Raw genomic sequence first — 18,997 nt, 5'->3', positions numbered from 1 at the left:
GCCTGAAGGTTCTGGCACCCTCCCTGGCTGCCGCCACCAGACACACCGGAGGTGGCCATGGAGTTCTCTCCTGAGGGCCAAATCCCACGGCCCCTGCAGCGGCTCAAGGTTTAGCCAGTCCTGCACCCTGAGTGTCCACCGCCTGGGCCCTGGCTGCAGCCCCGGGGGACTATTTCCTCACTTTACAGAGGGGAGCCTGAAACAAGGAGGGCAGGTCACACCTCCTGGGTGGGTCACAGGACGCGGGGGCTGCACGAACACGGGGAGACGTGGGCCCCTTGGGTTCCCGGGGGTCTGGAGCTGGAGGCAGCCCCGCAGTGATGCCTTCCGGCACCTTCCCTCCGCAGGCGCCTCACATAGGACGCTGTCTCGCCTGCTGGAAGCTTCCGCAGAAGCTTGTTCCCTTCCCTTGTTTAGTTGTTGATAAATCAAAGGCAAAAACACGGGGAGTGCTAAACTTCCGTGATTGATGAAAACGGTTTCATAATTTCTACTTTGAAATGAATGAATTTATAAGGGCAAGAGAGAAGAAGAGGGTGAAGTGTGAGGAAAGAAGCTGGGGGTGGGTAGGACCCTGAGAATCCAGGCACCGGGTGCAGACAGGAGCCCCCCAAGAGCTCTGGGGGCCCAGGCTTCTGTCCAGAGGCCCCAGCCTCGCACAGACGATTTGCCCATTCAGGAGAAACCACAGCCGTGGATGAGGTTTCCAGTGGACATGCCTGCCTTGCCCGTTTCATGGAACAAGAAGAACGTTCTTTATTAGTAACTCACACACATTATACACATTGAGAGGTTCTCCATTTGTTTTGGATTTTCAGCAGTTTTACTGTGATGTGCCCATAGATATGATTTTCCCTGTATTTGCATTATAAATGTGTGTCTTTCACCAAACTGGGGACATTTTTTACCATTCGCTCTTCAAGGTTTCCCCGCCCCATTCTCCTCCCTTCTTTCCAGAGCCAGCTACACATACATTAGGCCTTCTTCTGGGTGAGGATGAGGCCTCGCTGTCTGTCACCCAGACTGGAGTGCAGCCCTGACCCGCCCAGGCTGACTGGATCCTCTGGCCTCAGCCCCTGAGTAGCTGGGACTATGGGCACAAACCACCAGGCTCAGCTAATTTTTTAATTTCTTTTGTCGAGAAGGGGTTTTGCTATGTTGCCCAGGCTGGTCTTGAACTCCTGGGTTCAAGCGATCCTCCCGCCTTGGCCTCCCAAAGTGCTGTGGCTACAAGCTGTTGATTTTGCCCCACAGACCACTGAGGCTCTGGTCACTTTAAAGAGCATTTTTTCTCCTTGTTCTTCCGATGGGATGATTTCTGTTGATCTGTCTTCCAGTTCACTCTCTTTGCTGTCATTTCTGCCTGCTCATAAGTCTATCCATTGAGTTTTTATGTCAGAGATTCTAGGGTTTCCACTTGGTTCTCTTTGATAAGTTCTATTTTAGGCCTCAGCAAACTACAGCCCATGGGCCGGCCACTGATTTTTGTAAATAAAGTTTTACTGGAATGCCCGTCTGTGTCATTACGGCGGCTTTCGGCCACAGTGGTAGTGAGTGGTTGTGAAGTGATCCTTCTGTTGGCAGCTCGCAGAACCTAAAATACTGACAATCTGCCTTTAAGAAAAAATGTGCCAAGCCCTGTCCCACTCCACAGCTGCGACCTGTCCTCTTTAAGTGGTTATGAGGACGTTTCTTTTCTAACCTTGAGCAGCTGTTTCAGGCCCTGGTCTGCTGATTCCAGGGTCTGACCATCTTGAGTTCTCCTCTGATTTGAGCTGGGCCACATTCCCTCTTCATGTGTCTCGTGACTTCCGTTGCCCCAGGACGTTGGACTGGTGTCTTGCTGGGGCCTGTGTTCCGCTGTGGCCCCTGGAAGGCGCCGCGGGGTCTGCGGTGGCTGAAGCTTGTTGCTGCTTTGAGCAAAGCCCTGAGGTGGTTGCAGCTGGGATCTGCATCCAGGTCTTTCCTCTGCTGTGGGCAGCTTGGGACCTGCCTGTATCCGTCTGTTCTCACGCTGCTAATAAGGGGGCCCAGGCCGTCTCTGGGGATGGGGGGCCGGAACGGCTGGGTCCCAGAGAGGAAGGGCTGTGGGGTCTTCCCGGCGTCCTGGACGGAGGCCGTGGCTGGCTCAGAGGCTGTGTTCGTTTTGCCCCAGCGCTGTTGCTCAGGTGGTTTGGAATTGAAGGATCTCCTGATTCTCTAGGGAACTGTTGGCAACGTTCATGTTTCAATTTAAAAACCGACTAGGTTTGCTTGAGTGTTGTAAATGTACAATGTCTAAAACACCTGGTGACTTGAGCGCAGGGAGCCCAATCCTGAACGGGCTGTTGTGCTTGGAGCTGTGTGAACTTCATCTGACAGGAAGCAGCTTCCCCGCCCGGAGGCCCGGCCACACTCAGAGAGGGGGTCCTTGCACGGCCCCCAGGAGCCGGCTCCCCTGTCCCACACCAACCTGAGTACTCATGGGGAACTGCAGGCAGGCACGCGTGGGGTCACGCAGGCACGTCTGCCAGGCTGCACGGAGGACCTCCGTGAGCACCTTTACCTCCGCCCTGGGCTTGACGGCCGACACATCTACCGTGATTCCTCGCTGGTGCCCTGCAGGCGGGCAAAGTGATACTGAGGTCAGAGTGCGCTGGCGCGCTCCGCCGGACCTGCAGGGGTGGGTGGTGGAGAACTCAGACCCACAGCTCTGCTAGGAGAATGGGGTGGACCCTGTGTGTATCTCTGTGTGTCTCTGCACATCTCTGCATCTCTACGAGTCTCTGTGTGCGTGCACGTGCTCCTGCATGCGTCTGCGCCTGCCTGTGGAATGCCCCGGGCCCTCGGCCACCCGGAGGGTGGGTACCTGTGCTTCCGCCCTCCTTCCTGGCCTCACTGCCCCACCGCTCAGCCGGGCTGTTTCTGGGAGGCAGAGTTTAATCCTCCGGGACGTGCTTCTGTTAAAGTAAAACCACAGGATCGACTGCGCTGTTGCATTTTTGTGAACTCGGCTGAATCTCTATCACCTTGAAAGGTCCTTGGAGGCGGCACAGGCCCTGGGCCTGACCAAGCCTGGTCCCTCTGTGCTCCGAGGGTGACCGAGCCCCGTCCCTCTGTGCTCCGAGGGGTGTGACGTGCGTTGGCCGTGGCCTTCCTGAACCCCCCGGGGCCCAGAGAGAAGCCCTTTCCGCGCCCACTCCAGAAATGTCCGGTTTGCCAGCGCCTGCCCTTCCTCCTCCAGGCACAGGGTTTGTAATTAGAACTAAAAGCGTCTGTCCCCTGTCGTAACCATCAGGCTGCTGAGCCATTGTGTGCTTAATTAGCTGTGACTCTCCAGCCTTGGCAATCAGTTACCTGAGGGCCTGCGTGTCCCCAGGTTTGTCCCCTTGTGTGGAAGCCACACGGGCTGTGGCAGGTGGACTCAGTGCCCGGCCCCGTCCACACCGACCCCGTCCACACCGACCCCGTCCACACCGACCCCGTGTCCACATCGGCCCCATCCACACCAGCCCCGTCCACACTGGCCCCATCCATACTAGCCCCATGTCCACACCAGCCCCATCCACGCCTGCCCCATCCACACCGGCCCCTTCCACACTGACCCCCGTGTCCACACTGGCCCTGTGTCCACACCGACCCCATCCCACCACCCCCCACCACCCCGTCAACCCCGTCCATGCCAGCCCCACCCACACCAGCCCCGTCCACACCGACCCCGTCCACACCGACCCCGTCCACACCGACCCCGTCCACACCGACCCCGTGTCCATACCAGCCCCGTCCACACCAGCCCCGTCCACACCGGCCCCATTCCCGCCAGGGCTCCACGCCAGTCGCATGCCGTGCGTGCACCCAGCTGGGGGAGCCTCGTGGCGTGTCCCAGTGGTGCCGGAAGCGGGTTCCGTCTGTGGAGCTTCTCGTGCTTTTGGCTTCGGCAGTTGTGCAGCTGAGCCCAGGCTCTGCATAGTGCGTCTTGGGAGGGTCCGACACCACCTGGTGCCCTCACAGTGTGTGCCACGGGGCGAGTTCTGTTCCCTTCATTTCCTCAAGGCCTCAGACACCCTGTGCCCTTTCAACCCACGGGGCCGGGGTTGCCGCAGTCAATGCGGTGGACCTGAGGCTCTTCTGGTAGAAGGTTGAGGATGTCGCTGCCTGTTGGGTCCCGGCCGCCCTGCAGCCCCTGCCGGACAGCGCTGGGCCGAGGAGCCTGTGCCCTGCGCCTGTGGTGGCTCCAACGGGGCCCAGGGCTGTGGGTCCCTTCCTTTTTGAGGTGCAGTGGCCCCTCCACACTCCCGTGGTGTCTCTGTAGCCATGCTGGCTTGAGCAGTGGCCCCTACAGAGGGGCTGGACCCTGGCCTTGGAGCGGCTGGGCCTTCTGGCGATCTAAGGAGACGTGCTCAGATGCAAGGTCTCCAGGAGCCACCTCGGCATCATCTCAGGCCCTGCCAGCCACCTCCCTCCTGCTCTAGAGCCTCAAAGGCCCATGTGTCCCCAGGGAGCAGGAGTGACCGGTTGTCAGACCAGAGGGAGCTGCAGACGTCATCAGGCACTGGGAGGTGTCTGGAGATGGCGGACGGAGGGCACAGGAAGGAAGGGCGGCCCAGCATGTGGGGACGTTTCCACACAGGGACCCTGGAAACGTCATCCTGTCCTAAAAATGTGCAGATTGTGGTGGGAAGTAAGTGCCTTGCCTGGAATGGGTCTGCGGAACAGGCCCCGACCACAGGCCCAGGCCTGGTTGGTGACGGCAGATGCCCCCGGAAGGCGGGGTGGCCCCGGCTGTGTGCATGTGGACAGCACCGCCTGGGTCAGGCCCTCATGCCAGGCCAGTCCCCGGCACTCAATACCAACCGGCAGCAGGAACTAGATCCCGCAGGGCTCACAGCATAGGGACTTGGCTCCCAAACGTCCATTATATGCTTAATTGCCAAACCACTAGCAAATTGCCTCTTAAAACCAGTCGAGTTCTTGGTTTCACCAGCTAATTACAATGCAGACTGCCGTTCAAGAGGAGGCCATGGGTCCCTGGGAAAAGCCATGTGGAGCAGACCAGCCCCAGGCTGAGGACACCCTCTGAGGACTTCCGTCAACCACAGACCCCTGGTTTCAGGAGAAGATGAGAACAAGACCCCTCCCCTCTCTTGGTCCCCAGTCCAGTGTCCCAAACCAGGGAGACGCAGAGGTCACCGAGGAGAGGCCTGGCCTTGGTGCCTCCTCGGGAGGAAGAAGCAGAAGCCCAGGAGAACCCCCACCCTGGCTGGGGCGAAACTGCTGTCCAATACCAGAGGAGACGCTGCAGGACCCCCTGCCACAGGAGAATGGGTAGAAAGAGTGTCCCACCCAGAGCCAGCTCAGCAGGGAGACACACCCCAAGAGAGGCAGCTGAGGCCAGCAGGGGCACCTTTCCCAAAGCGGGGTTGTGCAGAGAACGTCCACGGAACCTTCCATGGCGGGCACAAGCAAGGGGAGAAGACGTGCTCGGCCAGGCATGGTGGCTCACGCCTGTGATCCCAGCACTGTGGGCAACCGAGGCGGGCGTGTCGCTTCACCCCAGGAGTTTAAGACCAGCCTGGCCAACATGGTGAAACTCCATCTCTACAAAAAATACAAACATTTGCTGGGCATGGTGGCGCACGCCTGTAATCCCAGCTACTCCGGAGGCTGAGGCAGGAGAATCGCTTGAACCCAGGAGGCGGAGGTTGCAGTGAGCTGAGGTGGTGCCACTGCACTCCAGCCCGGGTGACAGAACGAGATGACGTCTCAAAAGAAAAGGGCTCAGTGGCTGGGCTGATGCTGGAAGGCAGGAAGTGGGGCTGGCGGGGAAGAGCCCAGCCTGGGACAAGTGTGACAAGAAGCAGGAGTCCCGCCCCTACCTCACACCACAGAAATGGCCGGAATGCGAGTCCCAGAAGCAGCAGCTCCAGCATGGGAAATGGAACGGGGCGTTCATCGTGAGGACGTGCACAGAGAAGACACGGTTAGAAGCAGCACCACGGCGTCGGACCCAGACGTGACCCAGAAGTAGCAGGGGCGGAAGTGGCAGCCGAGGCTGAAGCCACTGTCTGAGCGAAAGGTCCGAGAGACTTCCAGGAATAAGGAGAAAAAAGACAAGATAGAGCGACCAGAGGCAAAACAGCAGCCTTGAAGAGGAGGGCGGTGGCCAAGGCAGGAGGCCGGCATCCCTGAGGCAGGGACTCCCACAAGTGAAGCTAAGGCTTCACAGCTGACCAGCACGTGCCTGAGTTGTCGGAGGGCAGAGGCTGGAGATGTGGCCGAGTGACCCCACCCGGGACAGGGGCAGAGGCTGGAGATGTGGCCGAGTGACCCCACCCGGGACAGGGGCAGAGGCTGGAGATGTGGCCGAGTGACCCCACCCGGGACAGGGGCAGAGGCTGGAGATGTGGCCGAGTGACCCCACCCGGGACAGGGGCAGAGGCTGGAGATGTGGCCGAGTGACCCCACCGGGACAGGGGCAGAGGCTGGAGATGTGGCCGAGTGACCCCACCCGGGACAGGGGCAGAGGCTGGAGATGTGGCCGAGTGACCCCACCCGGGACAGGGGCAGATGAGGCTTCGCTCCCAGGGTCAGGGTCAGCGGCTCAGGGGGTCTGCGGGGGATCTGGAAGCTTCAGGAAGCTTCTTTGAAGTGGAGGAAGAACAAAAGAATAGAACAATTGTGTTAAGAGATATCCTTGTTTCCTGGTTGGAAACAATTTGTTCTGACAACCAGACAGAGATAAACGTGAACAAGTGGCCCCGACAGGTGAACTAAGCAAAGTCCAGCTGACTGTGTCCTTCACAGCAGCCCCGGTGCCCAGACAGGCTCAGACACAGAGGTGTCAGCCTGACATTCGCAAACACTCGAGGGTGGACGCCAGCTGTCAAGGGAAGAACCCGGATTTAAGACCCGGGAGCAGAGAAACCAGGTTTCGAGGGCAGTGGGGTCATTGATTCCTGCACCTGGAGGGAATTCAGCCAGTGCACCATGTCGCCCGAGGCAGAGCTGTGGTGTGACTTGAGGGACACCTGCGGGGCAGGGGCATGGGCACCGGGAGCTGCCCACCAGTGCCACCCAGATCCACTTCCAGGCTCAGGGATTTCAGGAACAGACATCTGTGTGGAAAGACTGTCTCTCTGAGGCTAGCAGGGCCTTCTGAGTTGCAACTATTTTTAAGTATTTTCTCTGTTAAATTCAAGTAAAAAAAAAATTTTTTTTTTGAGACAAGGCCTCCGTCGCCCAGGCTGGAATGTAGTGGTGCGATCTTGGCTCACCGCAGCCTCAACCTCCCAGGCTCAGGTGATCCTCCCACCTCAGCCTCCTGAGTAGCTGGGACTACAGTTGTGTGCCACCATATGCCCAGCAGAGTTTTTGTATTTTTTTTGTAAAGACGGGGTTTCGCCATGTGTTGCCCAGGCTGGTCTCTAACTCCTGGGCTCAAGGGATCCACCTGCCTTGGCCTCCCAAACTGTTGTGTTGGGATTACAGGTGTGAACCACTGAGTCCAGCCTTCAAGGAAAATTTAATTGACTGCCTTTATTTTTCCTGCTAAAAAATTTAGCAGAAAACATGAGCAGGAATGGCTTTGTTAAGCATAACACAAAAGTCAGAAGCCATAAAACAAAAGACCAGTAAATTTAACTATAAAAAGAAAAGACGTTTGCATGGAGCAAAATGACAGAAGACAAAGTGGAAAGATGAGAGCAACATATTTGAAAGTGAAAATCTACCTGCCGCTGAAGACATAAGCAAAGGCTGGACTCTCCAGCTTACGAAGAACCTCGTGTCAACAGGAGAGGATCAGTGCCCGGCAGGGGAGCTGATCATTCACAGAACAGGGGGTCGCTCACCTCACGCGTCACCCACAGGTCGTCAGAGGCTGTTAGGTTGGGCCTCTCAGGAGATGGGCTCACGCCTGCCTGGACAGTGGGAATGGACGCGGCTCCTCCCCGTGGGCAGGTGGGACGGCATGTCCCATGCAGGAGGACACAGGTGAGCTCTCAACTCACACACACACACCCTGAAGACTGCAGGAGCTGCCCTCGGATGCCGCCACATGTGGGAAAGGCGTGTCCAACACGTTTTTCCAACCCCGGATGGCAGAATGTTGGAAACCGCCGCCCTCCCACCTACGCGGCGTTTGTGCGTGTAAATGTATATTTTCTCAGTAACTACCAAGGTCAGAGGATGTTTTCTGTGGATTTTCAGGGCTTACTTCTGAGCAGGAGTGTTTGGTCTGAAGCCAGCCTGTCCCTCACCCACCAGTGTCCCAGTTAACAGGCTTTTACAGTAACCAGCGGCCGCATTGGAGTGTGGCGGGGGGTCGCAATGGTGCGGGGAGTGGAGCCTGGTGGGGGGGTCGGCGGCGGTGCGGGGAGTGGAGCCTGGCGGAGGGTCAGCAATGGTGCGGGGAGTGGAGCGTGGCGGGGGGTCAGCAATGGTGCGGGGAGTGGAGCCTGGCGGAGGGTCAGCAATGGTGCGGGGAGTGGAGCCTGGCGGAGGGTCAGCAATGGTGCGGGGAGTGGAGCGTGGCGGGGGGTCGGCAATGGTGCGGGGAGTGGAGCGTGGCGGGGGGTCGGCGGTGGTGCAGGGAGCACTGTGAGTCCCCAGGGCACGGAGTTGCGTTGTTGTTTGTAAAGACAAAGCTGGTCCCTGTGTCCCTGACTTGCTGGCCCCGCAGTTGTCTGGGGTGGCTTCACAACGGTGGTGATCACTGTGAACCTAATTTTGGACGACTGTGGCTAAAAGACCCAAGCCCTGAACAAAAAGACCCCGTGCCAAGTGTTTGCAGCCACCAAGGGCGAGGGCGTCCTGGAGCTCTGAGACTCCCAGGTCTGACCTGCGGCCACCGTGCTCCCCCCACCACCACAGTGCCCCCCACCTGGGGACATGCGGTGTCTGTGGTCACCAGATGTTATCCTCAAAGCAGCCCACATGCCGGCGGGCACCGAGGGGCCACAAATGCCCCGCTGACTGCTCCACAAGCGCTATTGGACAAATACCGTCTCCTAGGTCTTGTGACCCTGAAAAGAGGAGGACAGGTGAGCCGATTACCCCTACAGGAGCCAGCCTGGGACGTGGGCAGAGGCAAAGAATGTGCGTCGTGTAGAAAACAGCGGCCTGGGTGGGTCTCGCCAGGGGCTGGGCAGCCTCCAGGGGGTCACCCTCACACGGCTGTGCCGGGCTTTGCTAGGCACTCGTCGGGCAGCAGCGGAGGTGACGACGTCGCCAAGGACAGATGTGAGAGGCGCGGGTCAGCCTGTGGGTGGGCAGGCACCGGCACCGGGCACAGACCACCCTGGTCTTCCTAACACAGCTTGGGACACCAAGCCCAGGATTTACAGCCTCAGGAAGGAGGGAAGGAAGTGGTAAACTCCACTTCTCTCTGGACATTAATAAAGAAATCAGGAGGCTGCAGAGGCGGGAACACCTGCCCCAGGCCTTCCTGCACCACAGGGACCCCCAGTGGGACTCCCAAAGGCCTTGGAGCCCTTAGTGTGCAGATTCCCAGGCCAGCCTAGAACCTGCTGAGTCCCGGGTGTGGAGGGGGCCCCAGGCTGCCCTGAGCAGAGGCCACAGCCTTCCCCTCGCAGGCCCGGAAGGTGCCACCCATGTCTCTTCCCAAGGCTCTGCGAGGCTAGGTCTGTCCCTGGCCACCGTAGGGACCAGGCCGTGGAGCCCAGAGGAGAGGGGCCCCTGTTTTCCTGCTGGGCTGCCAGCCCCATGAGCCCAGATCTGGGGAGGGAGCTGCTGAAGACAGGGCTGTCAGGGCATGAGTTAGGGCCCCAGGACTTCTCACTTGCATCACAGCCACTCCCAGCTGGGGAGCACCTTCTAGAGAAGGGAGAGCCGTGGGGAGGGAGCAAGGTCAACCCTGCAGATGCTCTCCTGCTGAAAGCTGGAGCAGACGGGACCCTGCAGGCCAGCTCTGAGCAGGGCCCCGAGGACGTCAGGGAGTGCACCCTCCGTGTTCCCCAGGGACAGCCTCCCTCCCTCATTCCAGGCCAGGCCCTCCCTCGTTGCAGGCCATGCCCTTCCCTGGTTTGGTCATCACTGTCGCGTGGTTCCAGCCTCCCCGGGCCAACCCCTGCTGCCCTGCCTGACAGGTGTGGAGCTCAGATCCGTGCAGGATGTGCAGCCCGGAGTAGGGGAGCCGTCGGGGGGCTCAGAGAGCCTGTGGGGCACATGGCGGGGACAGGGGTCCACAGCAGGACCTCCGATCCTGAAAGCAGGAGCCTCTGAACCCTAATCCCTCCCGGAGCTGGTGTTTTGGAATCTAGAGCGGCAGGCAGAGCCGCTGTCCTGGGGACAGGGTCGGGAGACCGCAGTGCAGTGCTGGTGGCCGGGCAGGTGTGGCGCTTGTGCCTGCCACCCTCCCTAGAGTGGCCCATGCCACCTGTGGTATTTGGTGTAAGACCATCCTCGGGGAAGGAAAGGCAAATCCAGAACAGCAGCTCCCTCCTCCGGGCCAGCACCTGGCCCTGTGATAGCTCCATAATTACAAGGGAGAAAACAGGCAGGGAGGGCCGAGCTCATCAGGGCCACGCAGTCCGGAAGGGTGGGACTCGGCCACTGCCTCCGCCGCCCCTCCAGCTGTGCTGACACATTCTTCGGGGGCAGGTGGTGTTCAAGGGAGCCTCCCCGCTCCCGCTGCTCTGTGCTTAAATGGGGTCTCGGCCATCTCAGAAGACAACTTTCCTTTGAATTTTAAAGAAGACTTAATAACCAGCAGCTGAGGGAATGAAGAAGCTCATTATCCCTTACATCACCTAAGCCGGAGGACGCACCTCATTTGTCAGCCTTCCCGCTATTTTGAAATCAGGCCAAGCGCAGGAATTCTCATCGCCTTTGTTTTTTTTTTTTTGAGTCCAATTAAAACACAGGAGACATGGCCCAGATAGGTTGGTGCCTGCACCCCCATCCACAGGGCCGGGCAGAGCCTCCGAGGTCCTGGCAGGGGCGATGGTGCTGGGAGATGGGTGAAGCTCCATGGGGGGTCCCCAGGGCCTACTGTCCACCCTCAAGCTCACCTGTGGGGAGTGGAGTGGCGGGACCCAGAGACCCTTCCTAGAAGGCCCCACCCAGGGGCTGTGATCCCAGGAGAGGGGCACGAGGAGAGGGGGCCACAGCCTCCATGGGGTCCCTCCAAGGGGGTCTGAAACAGAGCCAGCCTCAAGTGGGAGCAGGCTCTGGCCACAGCGTCAGGGACAGGGTAAGCTCAGACCTTGGTCACCAAGGCAAAAGGCACAGAGCGAGTCGGGGATCCGGGGGACCAGAACCAGCTGGGCGGTGGGACGGCAGGTCAGAGTCCCCCCCAACACCGTCCACCCAGCACGGGCCTCCACCCCATAGCACCCTCCTCTAACTGACTCCCTTCTGAGGGCTCCAGCAGCTGCCCCTGCACCCTCCTCCTTCCCAGCCCTCTTGGGCTCCCCGAAAAGTTGGGGGAGGTCTTAGATGCCTGCAGCTCTGGGCCCTGTGGGACCTGATCACCTGGACCTCCCTCCCCTCCCCCACAGGACCCCCACCTCCCTCCCCTTCCCTGTGGGTTGCCCCCACCTCCCTCCCCTGTGGGTTCCCCCCACCTCCCTCCCCTTCTCCACAGGTCCCCCCACCTCCCTCCCCTCCCCCACAGGTCCCCCCACCTCCCTCCCCTCCCCCACAGGTCCCCCACCTCCCTCCCCTCCCCCACAGGTCCCCCCACCTCCATCCCCTCCTCCACGGGTTCCCCCACCTCCCTCCCCTCCCCCACAGGTCCCCCCAACTCCCTCCCCTCCCCCACAGGTCCCCCCACCTCCCTCCCCTCCTCCATGGGTTCCCCCCACCTACCTGCCCTCTCCCAAGGCCCCACCCTGACCTCCCTCCTCTGCCCCACGGGTCCCACCCCGACCTCCTTCCCCTCCCCTGTGAGTCCCCCCCACCTTCCTCCCTTCCTCCACAAGTCCCCCCTGACCTCCCTCCCCTCCCCTGCAGGCTTCCACCTGTCCCACAAGGTCACCAGCGTGGTTCCCGAGAGCGCCCTGCTCATCGTGCTGGGCCTGGTGCTGGGCGGCATCGTCTGGGCGGCCGACCACATCGCGTCCTTCACACTGACACCCACCGTCTTCTTCTTCTACCTGCTGCCCCCCATCGTGCTGGACGCCGGCTACTTCATGCCCAACCGCCTCTTCTTCGGCAACCTGGGGACCATCCTGCTGTACGCCGTCGTGGGTACCGTGTGGAACGCGGCCACCACCGGCCTGTCCCTCTACGGCGTCTTCCTCAGTGGGCTCATGGGTGAGTCTGCGCCACTGTTGCCCCAGCCGGGCTCAGGGTGGGGTCCGGGAGGGGCGGGGCTGCCTCATCTCAGAAAGGTCGGGGTGCCGCACCCAGGCCTCCATGCGGGGAGTGTCAGGTGAGAAACGTGGCTGGCAGCCCCGTAGGCCCTCGTGACCAAGACCGGTCCCCTGCGTGTCCCCAGGTCCCAGCACATGTTCTGCTTTGGGAGGAGTTCCCATCTCGGCAGTTCAGCTGGGGGGGCTGCAGGTGGCCAGGGGCTGCCGCTCTTCCTCTGGCACTGGGCAGAGGTCGGGGTCCGTCCACACTCGCCAGCCACCAGGTCCCAGGGAGACGAGGAGGACTGCAGAGCCTGATGTATTGGGCACCATTCCTCCCAGCCCGTGTGCCGGAGCCACTTGGCCACCACTGCACCCATGTGGCTGCAGCCAATCCGGAGCCAGAGCTGCCTGTGTGGTTTTGGTCTTGGGTGCTTCATCTGTCAGGCACTGCCGCCCGCCCTGGGGCCAGACAGTGCATGGCTGGCGCCTCCCAATATGCCAGGTGTGGTGCAGCCCTGATGCCCGCCGCTGCTGCCGGGGATGCTACAGCTTTGACCGGCTGGGCCCAAGGACCTCAGGCAGAGCCTGGCTTTGACCAGCTGGGCCCCACGGCTGAGCGCAGGCCTCCGGCACCTGCCACCCTCACCTGTCTGAGAACTCAGCCTCAAACAAATCCACTAGCTGAACCAGACTCACAAGAATTGGTGATTTTCCGTCCGGTTCAAGGGAGAGCATGGCCCGGCCTCTCCATGGGAATCAAGGGGCTGAAACCTGAGATCAAGGAAACGCATGGAGAAAGAGGAGCTCCCGGGTTGGGGCCGCCTCACCCAGCACGTGGTCCCTTGGGGCCTTCTCACCCCTCCCTGGAGCCCCTGCCATCCAGCATCACCCAAAAGGCGCAGCCCAGGGAAAGCTGCCGAGGGTGCAGACAGGCTCATGGATGGCAGGCCCGTCACATGGGCGATGCCATAGGTGGTCAGGACACACCTCAGATGAGGCAGCCGCCCTAGCCACCGGGCCCAAGGGAAAGCCTCAGGGGTTGTAGCAACCCGGGGTTGAATGGCAAAGACTTGTGAAGGATGAGACTGCATTTCAGTAAAACCTCCCCAGCGAGGGGCACCAGAGCCCACAGGCAGATGCAGGGAGGGAAGCCGGCCGGGAGCTGGGGACCACATGGACCCACGTCTTCCAGGCCCCCTTGCTCCCACTGCAGCCCTGCTCATCCCACAATCTGCCCCCACACCTCCAACGGCCCTCCCACCTGCCCCTCCCTGGCCGTGCCCCCAGGTGCTGTGTGTCCCGGCCCCAGGCCTGTCCTGGGTCAGCCCCACTTGCTTCTCCTGGGCTGGGATGTCACTCCAGGCGATGGGCCCCCATCCCTCCCCAGCATGCAGTGCCCCTGCACCCACCTGCCTCCATTCACCCAAAGATGAAGGAGAGAGCCAGGGTCAGTCTGTCTGTCTATCTGTCTGTCTTGGTCAGATGGGATGGGCCCTCTTGGAAGACACCAGCCTGCCCTGGAGGACGCTGGGGGCCTGTGGGAGGGACGCAGGAAGCCGACCTGGTTCCCCACACCACCAGCGCCAGCCAGACAGGCTCAGACGCTCAGACTCAGCTGAGCGTCTCCCCAGGGCCCTCCTTCTCGGGTGGCAGGTCCTGCAGCTGCCCCACGGCCCGGCTTGTCTTCCAGGCGACCTGCAGATCGGGCTGCTGGACTTCCTCCTGTTTGGCAGCCTCATTGCTGCTGTGGACCCGGTGGCTGTCCTGGCCGTGTTTGAGGAGGTCCATGTCAATGAGGTCCTGTTCATCATCGTCTTTGGGGAGTCGCTGCTGAACGACGCGGTCACCGTGGTAAGCAACAGAACCACTGATCAGAGCAGCCAAGCCGTGGGAGGCCTGGGCCCCGTCTCACCCCGCATCAGTCAGTCAGCAAAGGAGGGCGTGAAACTCTGTCCCCAAACTCCCCTCCCGGGGGCATCCTGTCCCTCCACCTCCCTCCTCCCAGCTCGGAACAACTGGCAGCTTTCGCAAGGGCTTCTTTGGATCTTCCACAGTTACTGGGCCCGACCCGCCCACTCCATAGCTTCAGGGTTAATGATGCCGCTGTTGAAATCCTGCCCTCCTGGTCCCCAGAGCGTCTGTGACTTTGGACCCACAGTTACTGCCACCCATTCCTGGGTTCCTAAAAAATACATGGTGGCCGGGTGCGGTGGCTCACGCCTGTAATCCCAGCACTTTGGGAGGCTGAGGCAGGTGGATCACCTGAGGTCAGCAGTTCAAGACCAGCCTGGCCAACGTGGTGAAACTCCATCTCTACTAAAAATACAAAAATTAGCCAAGAATGGTGGTGGGCGCCTGTAATCCCAGCTACTGGGGAGGCTGAGACAGGAGAATCACCTGAAACCAGGAGGCAGAGGTTGCAGTGAGCCGAGATCGCACCACCGCACTCCAGCCTGGGTGACAGAGAGAGACTCCATCTCAAATAAAATAAATACATGAATAAGCAAACAACCAAATCCCATAGGAACCGTGTAATCTGCCAGGGCCGCCGTAACAAAGTACCACAGGTCCGGTGCCTTGAATGACATTTATTCTCGCACCGTCCTGGATCATGGTGTCAGTGCGGTGGGCTGCTGCGGGACCCCAGTCCTGGACTTGCAGATGGTGCCTTCCCGTGTCCTCACGTGGCCGTCCCTGCATGAATGTGCCTGAATCGCCTCCTTTCACAGGGACACGGGTCCTGTTGGATCAGGGTCCACCCCGGTGACCTCACTGTGCCATATTTCCCTCTTTAACGCTCACATGCCCAGGTCCTGGGGACTTTAACATGGGAATTTCGGGGGCACAATTTGGCCCATGACAGAGGTGAAGGGAGGGAAACCGAGCTGGTGCTAACGGCAGAGCCCGGACGGTGTGTGGGTGTCCCTCGAGGAGACGGTGTTCCAGGAAGGGGGGACGGTGCCTCCACAGAGGCCCAAAGGCCACATCAGCGCTCAGTAAGGCCAGGAGAAGACTCAGGAACCCCGAGGAACCTGGTTACCACTTCACAGTGGCAATCGTGATGTTTCAAAGCCAGTCCCATCAAATGAGGCCACTGCCTCCCAGAAGTGAGTCATGGGGCGATCCGAGGGGCACGTGCAGAGCGGCCCTCTTAGGAACTGTCAGTGAGGCCAGTCCTGGGCCCGGCCCCGATGCCACCCCAGCCCCCACATTGCCGCGGCCCCTGCGCCGCCCCTGCCCGTCCTCCCCCAGCCCCGAGGACCCTGCAGACGCAGCCAGGGGGAAGGGTGGGATCAGTTTCCTCTCCCCTCTGAAAGTGCCTGCGGTTTGAAACCCGTCAGCCTCTCATGTTCCCTTAGGGTTTTGGAAAGAGGAAAGTCCTGTGGGTGTCGCACACCAGATTACAAAGATATTCTCAGGGGAATTTGAGAAATGAGACTTAATCGGGAATAGAGTGACAGCCCCGTGTGCCCCGCAGCCCTGCGGCTCCCGTCCCTGGAGAAGCAAGAGTCTCCCGAGAGGCTGTCTTCCCTCACAGCTGGATTTTCATGAAAAAGCCGAGCTCCGAGAAGGCCCCAAGAGACCCTGGGACCCTCACGGGCCTCCCCAGCCCAGCCTGCTTTGCAAACACAACTTACACGCCTGCCCCAGGGTCCCCTCCCACCTTGACCAGAGCCAGAGACACAGAGCTGGGTGCAGAGCCAGGTTCTCCCCAGGGCTTTGCTCGGCGTGGAGCCCAGGGCACGGACAAGGTTTCCCCGCATTTTATCTCTGGGTTTTTCCAGGCTAAGGTTTAAAAACGTGCAGAGACCGCAGGGGTTACAGCCAGCACAGCCGTGCAGTCACTCGAACTGACACCCTGGGTTTGTCTCCGTAAATGAGACCCCGAATTCAAATGGCCGCTGAGCTTTGCAGCTGCCCCTGTTTTGCAGAGGACAGGAAGAGGCCAGCTTTGCTCCCAAAGCTTCTGGTCCCCTCCAGAACATTCTTTTGCCCCCTGTGTCCTGCTAGCTGCTGGGCTCTGGCCGTCTTCCCTTTGGGGGCCATTGCCCTGTGATGATTTTCCTTCCAATGGCCTCAGGTGCCGTGGGCTCCACACTCGGGCAAAGTCCGGCGAGGCCCGGGTCCCGGAGAGGGGGTGGCGCTAACCAAGGACCACCCAACGCCCTGCCCGTTTTCCCTGCAGGTTCTGTACAATGTGTTTGAGTCTTTCGTGGCGCTGGGAGGTGACAACGTGACTGGCTTGGACTGCGTCAAAGGCATAGGTGTGTAGCCGTGGGTCAGGGGGAGTGGGCGGCCGTGTCTCCTCTGGGGCCGACTGTCTTCTCTCCACACCTGGCCCGCAGCCCATGCAGCAAAAAGCTTTGCACTCAAAGCTGCTGCACTCCGCCCTTTGTCCACGTCACGTCCCCTTCCAGAGCGATTCACACACGATTTGACATGGTCCTGGGGGTTCCTGGGTGTTTCCCAGAACAGGGATGAGGGCAGCCAGGTCTCCCTGAGAGAGACGGCTGGATAGGGCCTGGGGCCAGGCTCCCAGGGACACGGGAGGGTCCTCTCCTCTTGCTGAACCAAGGCTGGTGCTGAGACCAGGCCTGATCTCCAAGAGTGAGGAATCCACCCCCGTTTCCCGGGCTCCCGGCACTTCCACGGGGCTCACCAGGCGGCCCCTGGCAAGGAAGGGCTCGGAAGGCCAGCACGGCCACAAAGGGCGTCCTCTCCCCAGTGTCCTTCTTCGTGGTGAGCCTGGGGGGCACGCTGGTGGGGGTGGTCTTCGCCTTCCTGCTGTCGCTGGTGACGCGCTTCACCAAGCACGTGCGTATCATCGAGCCCGGCTTCGTGTTCATCATCTCTTACCTGTCCTACCTGACGTCTGAGATGCTGTCGCTGTCGGCCATCCTCGCGTGAGTCCCTCCCACACACGCGAGCTTCTCCACGCCCTCCTGGGCCCGGCGGGGCGAGCCAGCCAGGGGGACCCCAACTCGGAGGGAGGTGCCAGCCGCATGGACACCGGGGTTGTGTGTGGCAGGAGCCCCGGGCTCTGCATCACCAAGTTCCCCGTGAACCCCCGTGAGGGGAAGTGCAGGAAGTGGAGGGCCTGCCCTGCCCTCTGTCCTAGCGCGGGACCCTCAGAGCAGTGTCCCATCGCCTCGCCCGCTCTGCTGGCACTCCCAGGCTGGGTGGGAATTCAGTGTGGGGCGAAGAATTTGATTTATTTAAATTTTAAAAAATAAGGAGTTGGCGTTTCCACTGAATTGTCTGGGGGCCGACAGCAGCGCCCACCCTGAGACAGGTCAGGCGGGGAGGGACTTTGGAACCCTTTGTTGCCCTCCCTGCTGGCAGGCAGCCCCGGTGCCCATTATCTGCACCATGGTGACAGCCACCTGTGGCCCCGCAGGGCCGTGGGCAGGAGCCCTGGCGGCCCGGCCTGGCTGGGGAGGGAGAGGCCCCCTGTAACCACACGACTGTGACTCTGGGCCTGCAGGCGGCAGGCCGTGGGGGGCTGGGCAGACACGGGGGCCTCGGGCGCCGGGCCAGGTGGCCGTGTCCTGAGGTGCGTCTGTCCCTGCAGCATCACCTTCTGTGGCATCTGCTGTCAGAAGTACGTGAAGGCCAACATCTCGGAGCAGTCGGCCACCACCGTGCGCTACACCATGAAGATGCTGGCCAGCAGCGCCGAGACCATCATCTTCATGTTCCTGGGTATCTCGGCCGTGAACCCGTTCATCTGGACCTGGAACACGGCCTTCGTGCTCCTGACGCTCGTCTTCATCTCCGTGTACCGGGCCATCGGTGAGGTGGGGCGGGGCTGCAGCCGTGGGACCACCGATGGGCCGGCACCGTCTCCCGGAAGGCGCAGGCTTTCTACTGGGCCCAGGGAGATGGAGGTGCAGCCCCGTGCGAGGCAGAGGAGGGGACCCGATGGTGGCGGCCTTGGGGCTGGGGTGGAAGGCTCTGGAACCCCAAGGGAGACCACTTAGTTTCCCCCTGACTCAACGGGATGTGCCTGAAGACAGGGTCAGTGGCATGGGAGACGGAACGGGAGGCAAGACGGCCCTGCCCCCGCCCAGCCCCATCCCCCGGCACCCGTGTGTGTGACGCACGGAGCGTGTGGGGGAGACGCCAGGCCACGTGTGGCTCCGAGTGGACGGTGACGAGGGACGTGGTGTGGGGACGCCGTATCTAGGGTGCCGCTGTTCTTTGTCGGCACACGCTTGGCCACCAAGACGCTGTCCCGGAGGGGCTGGGGTCCCGCAGCTGGGAGGGCGACCGGGGAGCTGAGTGCCCGCCCCGTCCACAGGTGTGGTCCTGCAGACCTGGCTCCTGAACCGTTACCGCATGGTGCAGCTGGAACCCATCGACCAGGTGGTCCTGTCCTATGGGGGCCTACGCGGGGCCGTGGCCTTTGCCCTGGTGGTGCTTCTGGACGGAGACAAGGTCAAGGAGAAGAACCTGTTCGTCAGCACCACCATCATCGTGGTGTTCTTCACCGTCATCTTCCAGGTGAGGCCCGGCCCAGCCAGCTCTGGGGTCTCGGCCCCGCCCGCAAGGGGCGCCTGGGCCCATCCCGCACTTCAGGACGAGCATTTCCAGGCTCCAGACCCTAATTGGGTTTTGTAATTTTAGTAACTAGGAGCCGTTTTCTAGGTTTTCACGTGGCCCCACTGGGGAGGAAGCATAATTGTCCTAAAAATGTTCTT

General features: G+C 60.9%; 1 protein-coding gene across 5 annotated transcripts in view; it reads left to right on the top strand.

The window, feature by feature from the left end:
* Window positions 1–18,997, top strand: part of SLC9A3 (solute carrier family 9 member A3) — a 48,359-nt gene that overhangs the window by 18,287 nt on the left and 11,075 nt on the right. For all 5 annotated transcript variants that reach the window (XR_004030385.1, XM_030813873.1, XM_030813872.1 and 2 more), the window contains exons 2-7: window positions 11,953–12,255; window positions 13,987–14,147; window positions 16,483–16,561; window positions 17,023–17,200; window positions 17,869–18,089; window positions 18,598–18,800. Coding sequence is in view for 4 of the 5 variants with exons in the window: in XM_030813873.1 (XP_030669733.1) it covers window positions 11,953–12,255; window positions 13,987–14,147; window positions 16,483–16,561; window positions 17,023–17,200; window positions 17,869–18,089; window positions 18,598–18,800 (1,145 nt within the window). In the remaining variant the exon portion in view is untranslated. The remainder of the gene's footprint in view (window positions 1–11,952; window positions 12,256–13,986; window positions 14,148–16,482; window positions 16,562–17,022; window positions 17,201–17,868; window positions 18,090–18,597; window positions 18,801–18,997) is intronic.

The sequence above is a fragment of the Nomascus leucogenys genome, chromosome 6 (genome assembly GCF_006542625.1).
Source record: "Nomascus leucogenys isolate Asia chromosome 6, Asia_NLE_v1, whole genome shotgun sequence".
Classification (NCBI taxonomy): domain Eukaryota; kingdom Metazoa; phylum Chordata; class Mammalia; order Primates; family Hylobatidae; genus Nomascus; species Nomascus leucogenys.
The sequence above is the reverse complement of the archived record's forward strand: the minus strand, read 5'-3'. Positions and strand labels throughout refer to the sequence as shown.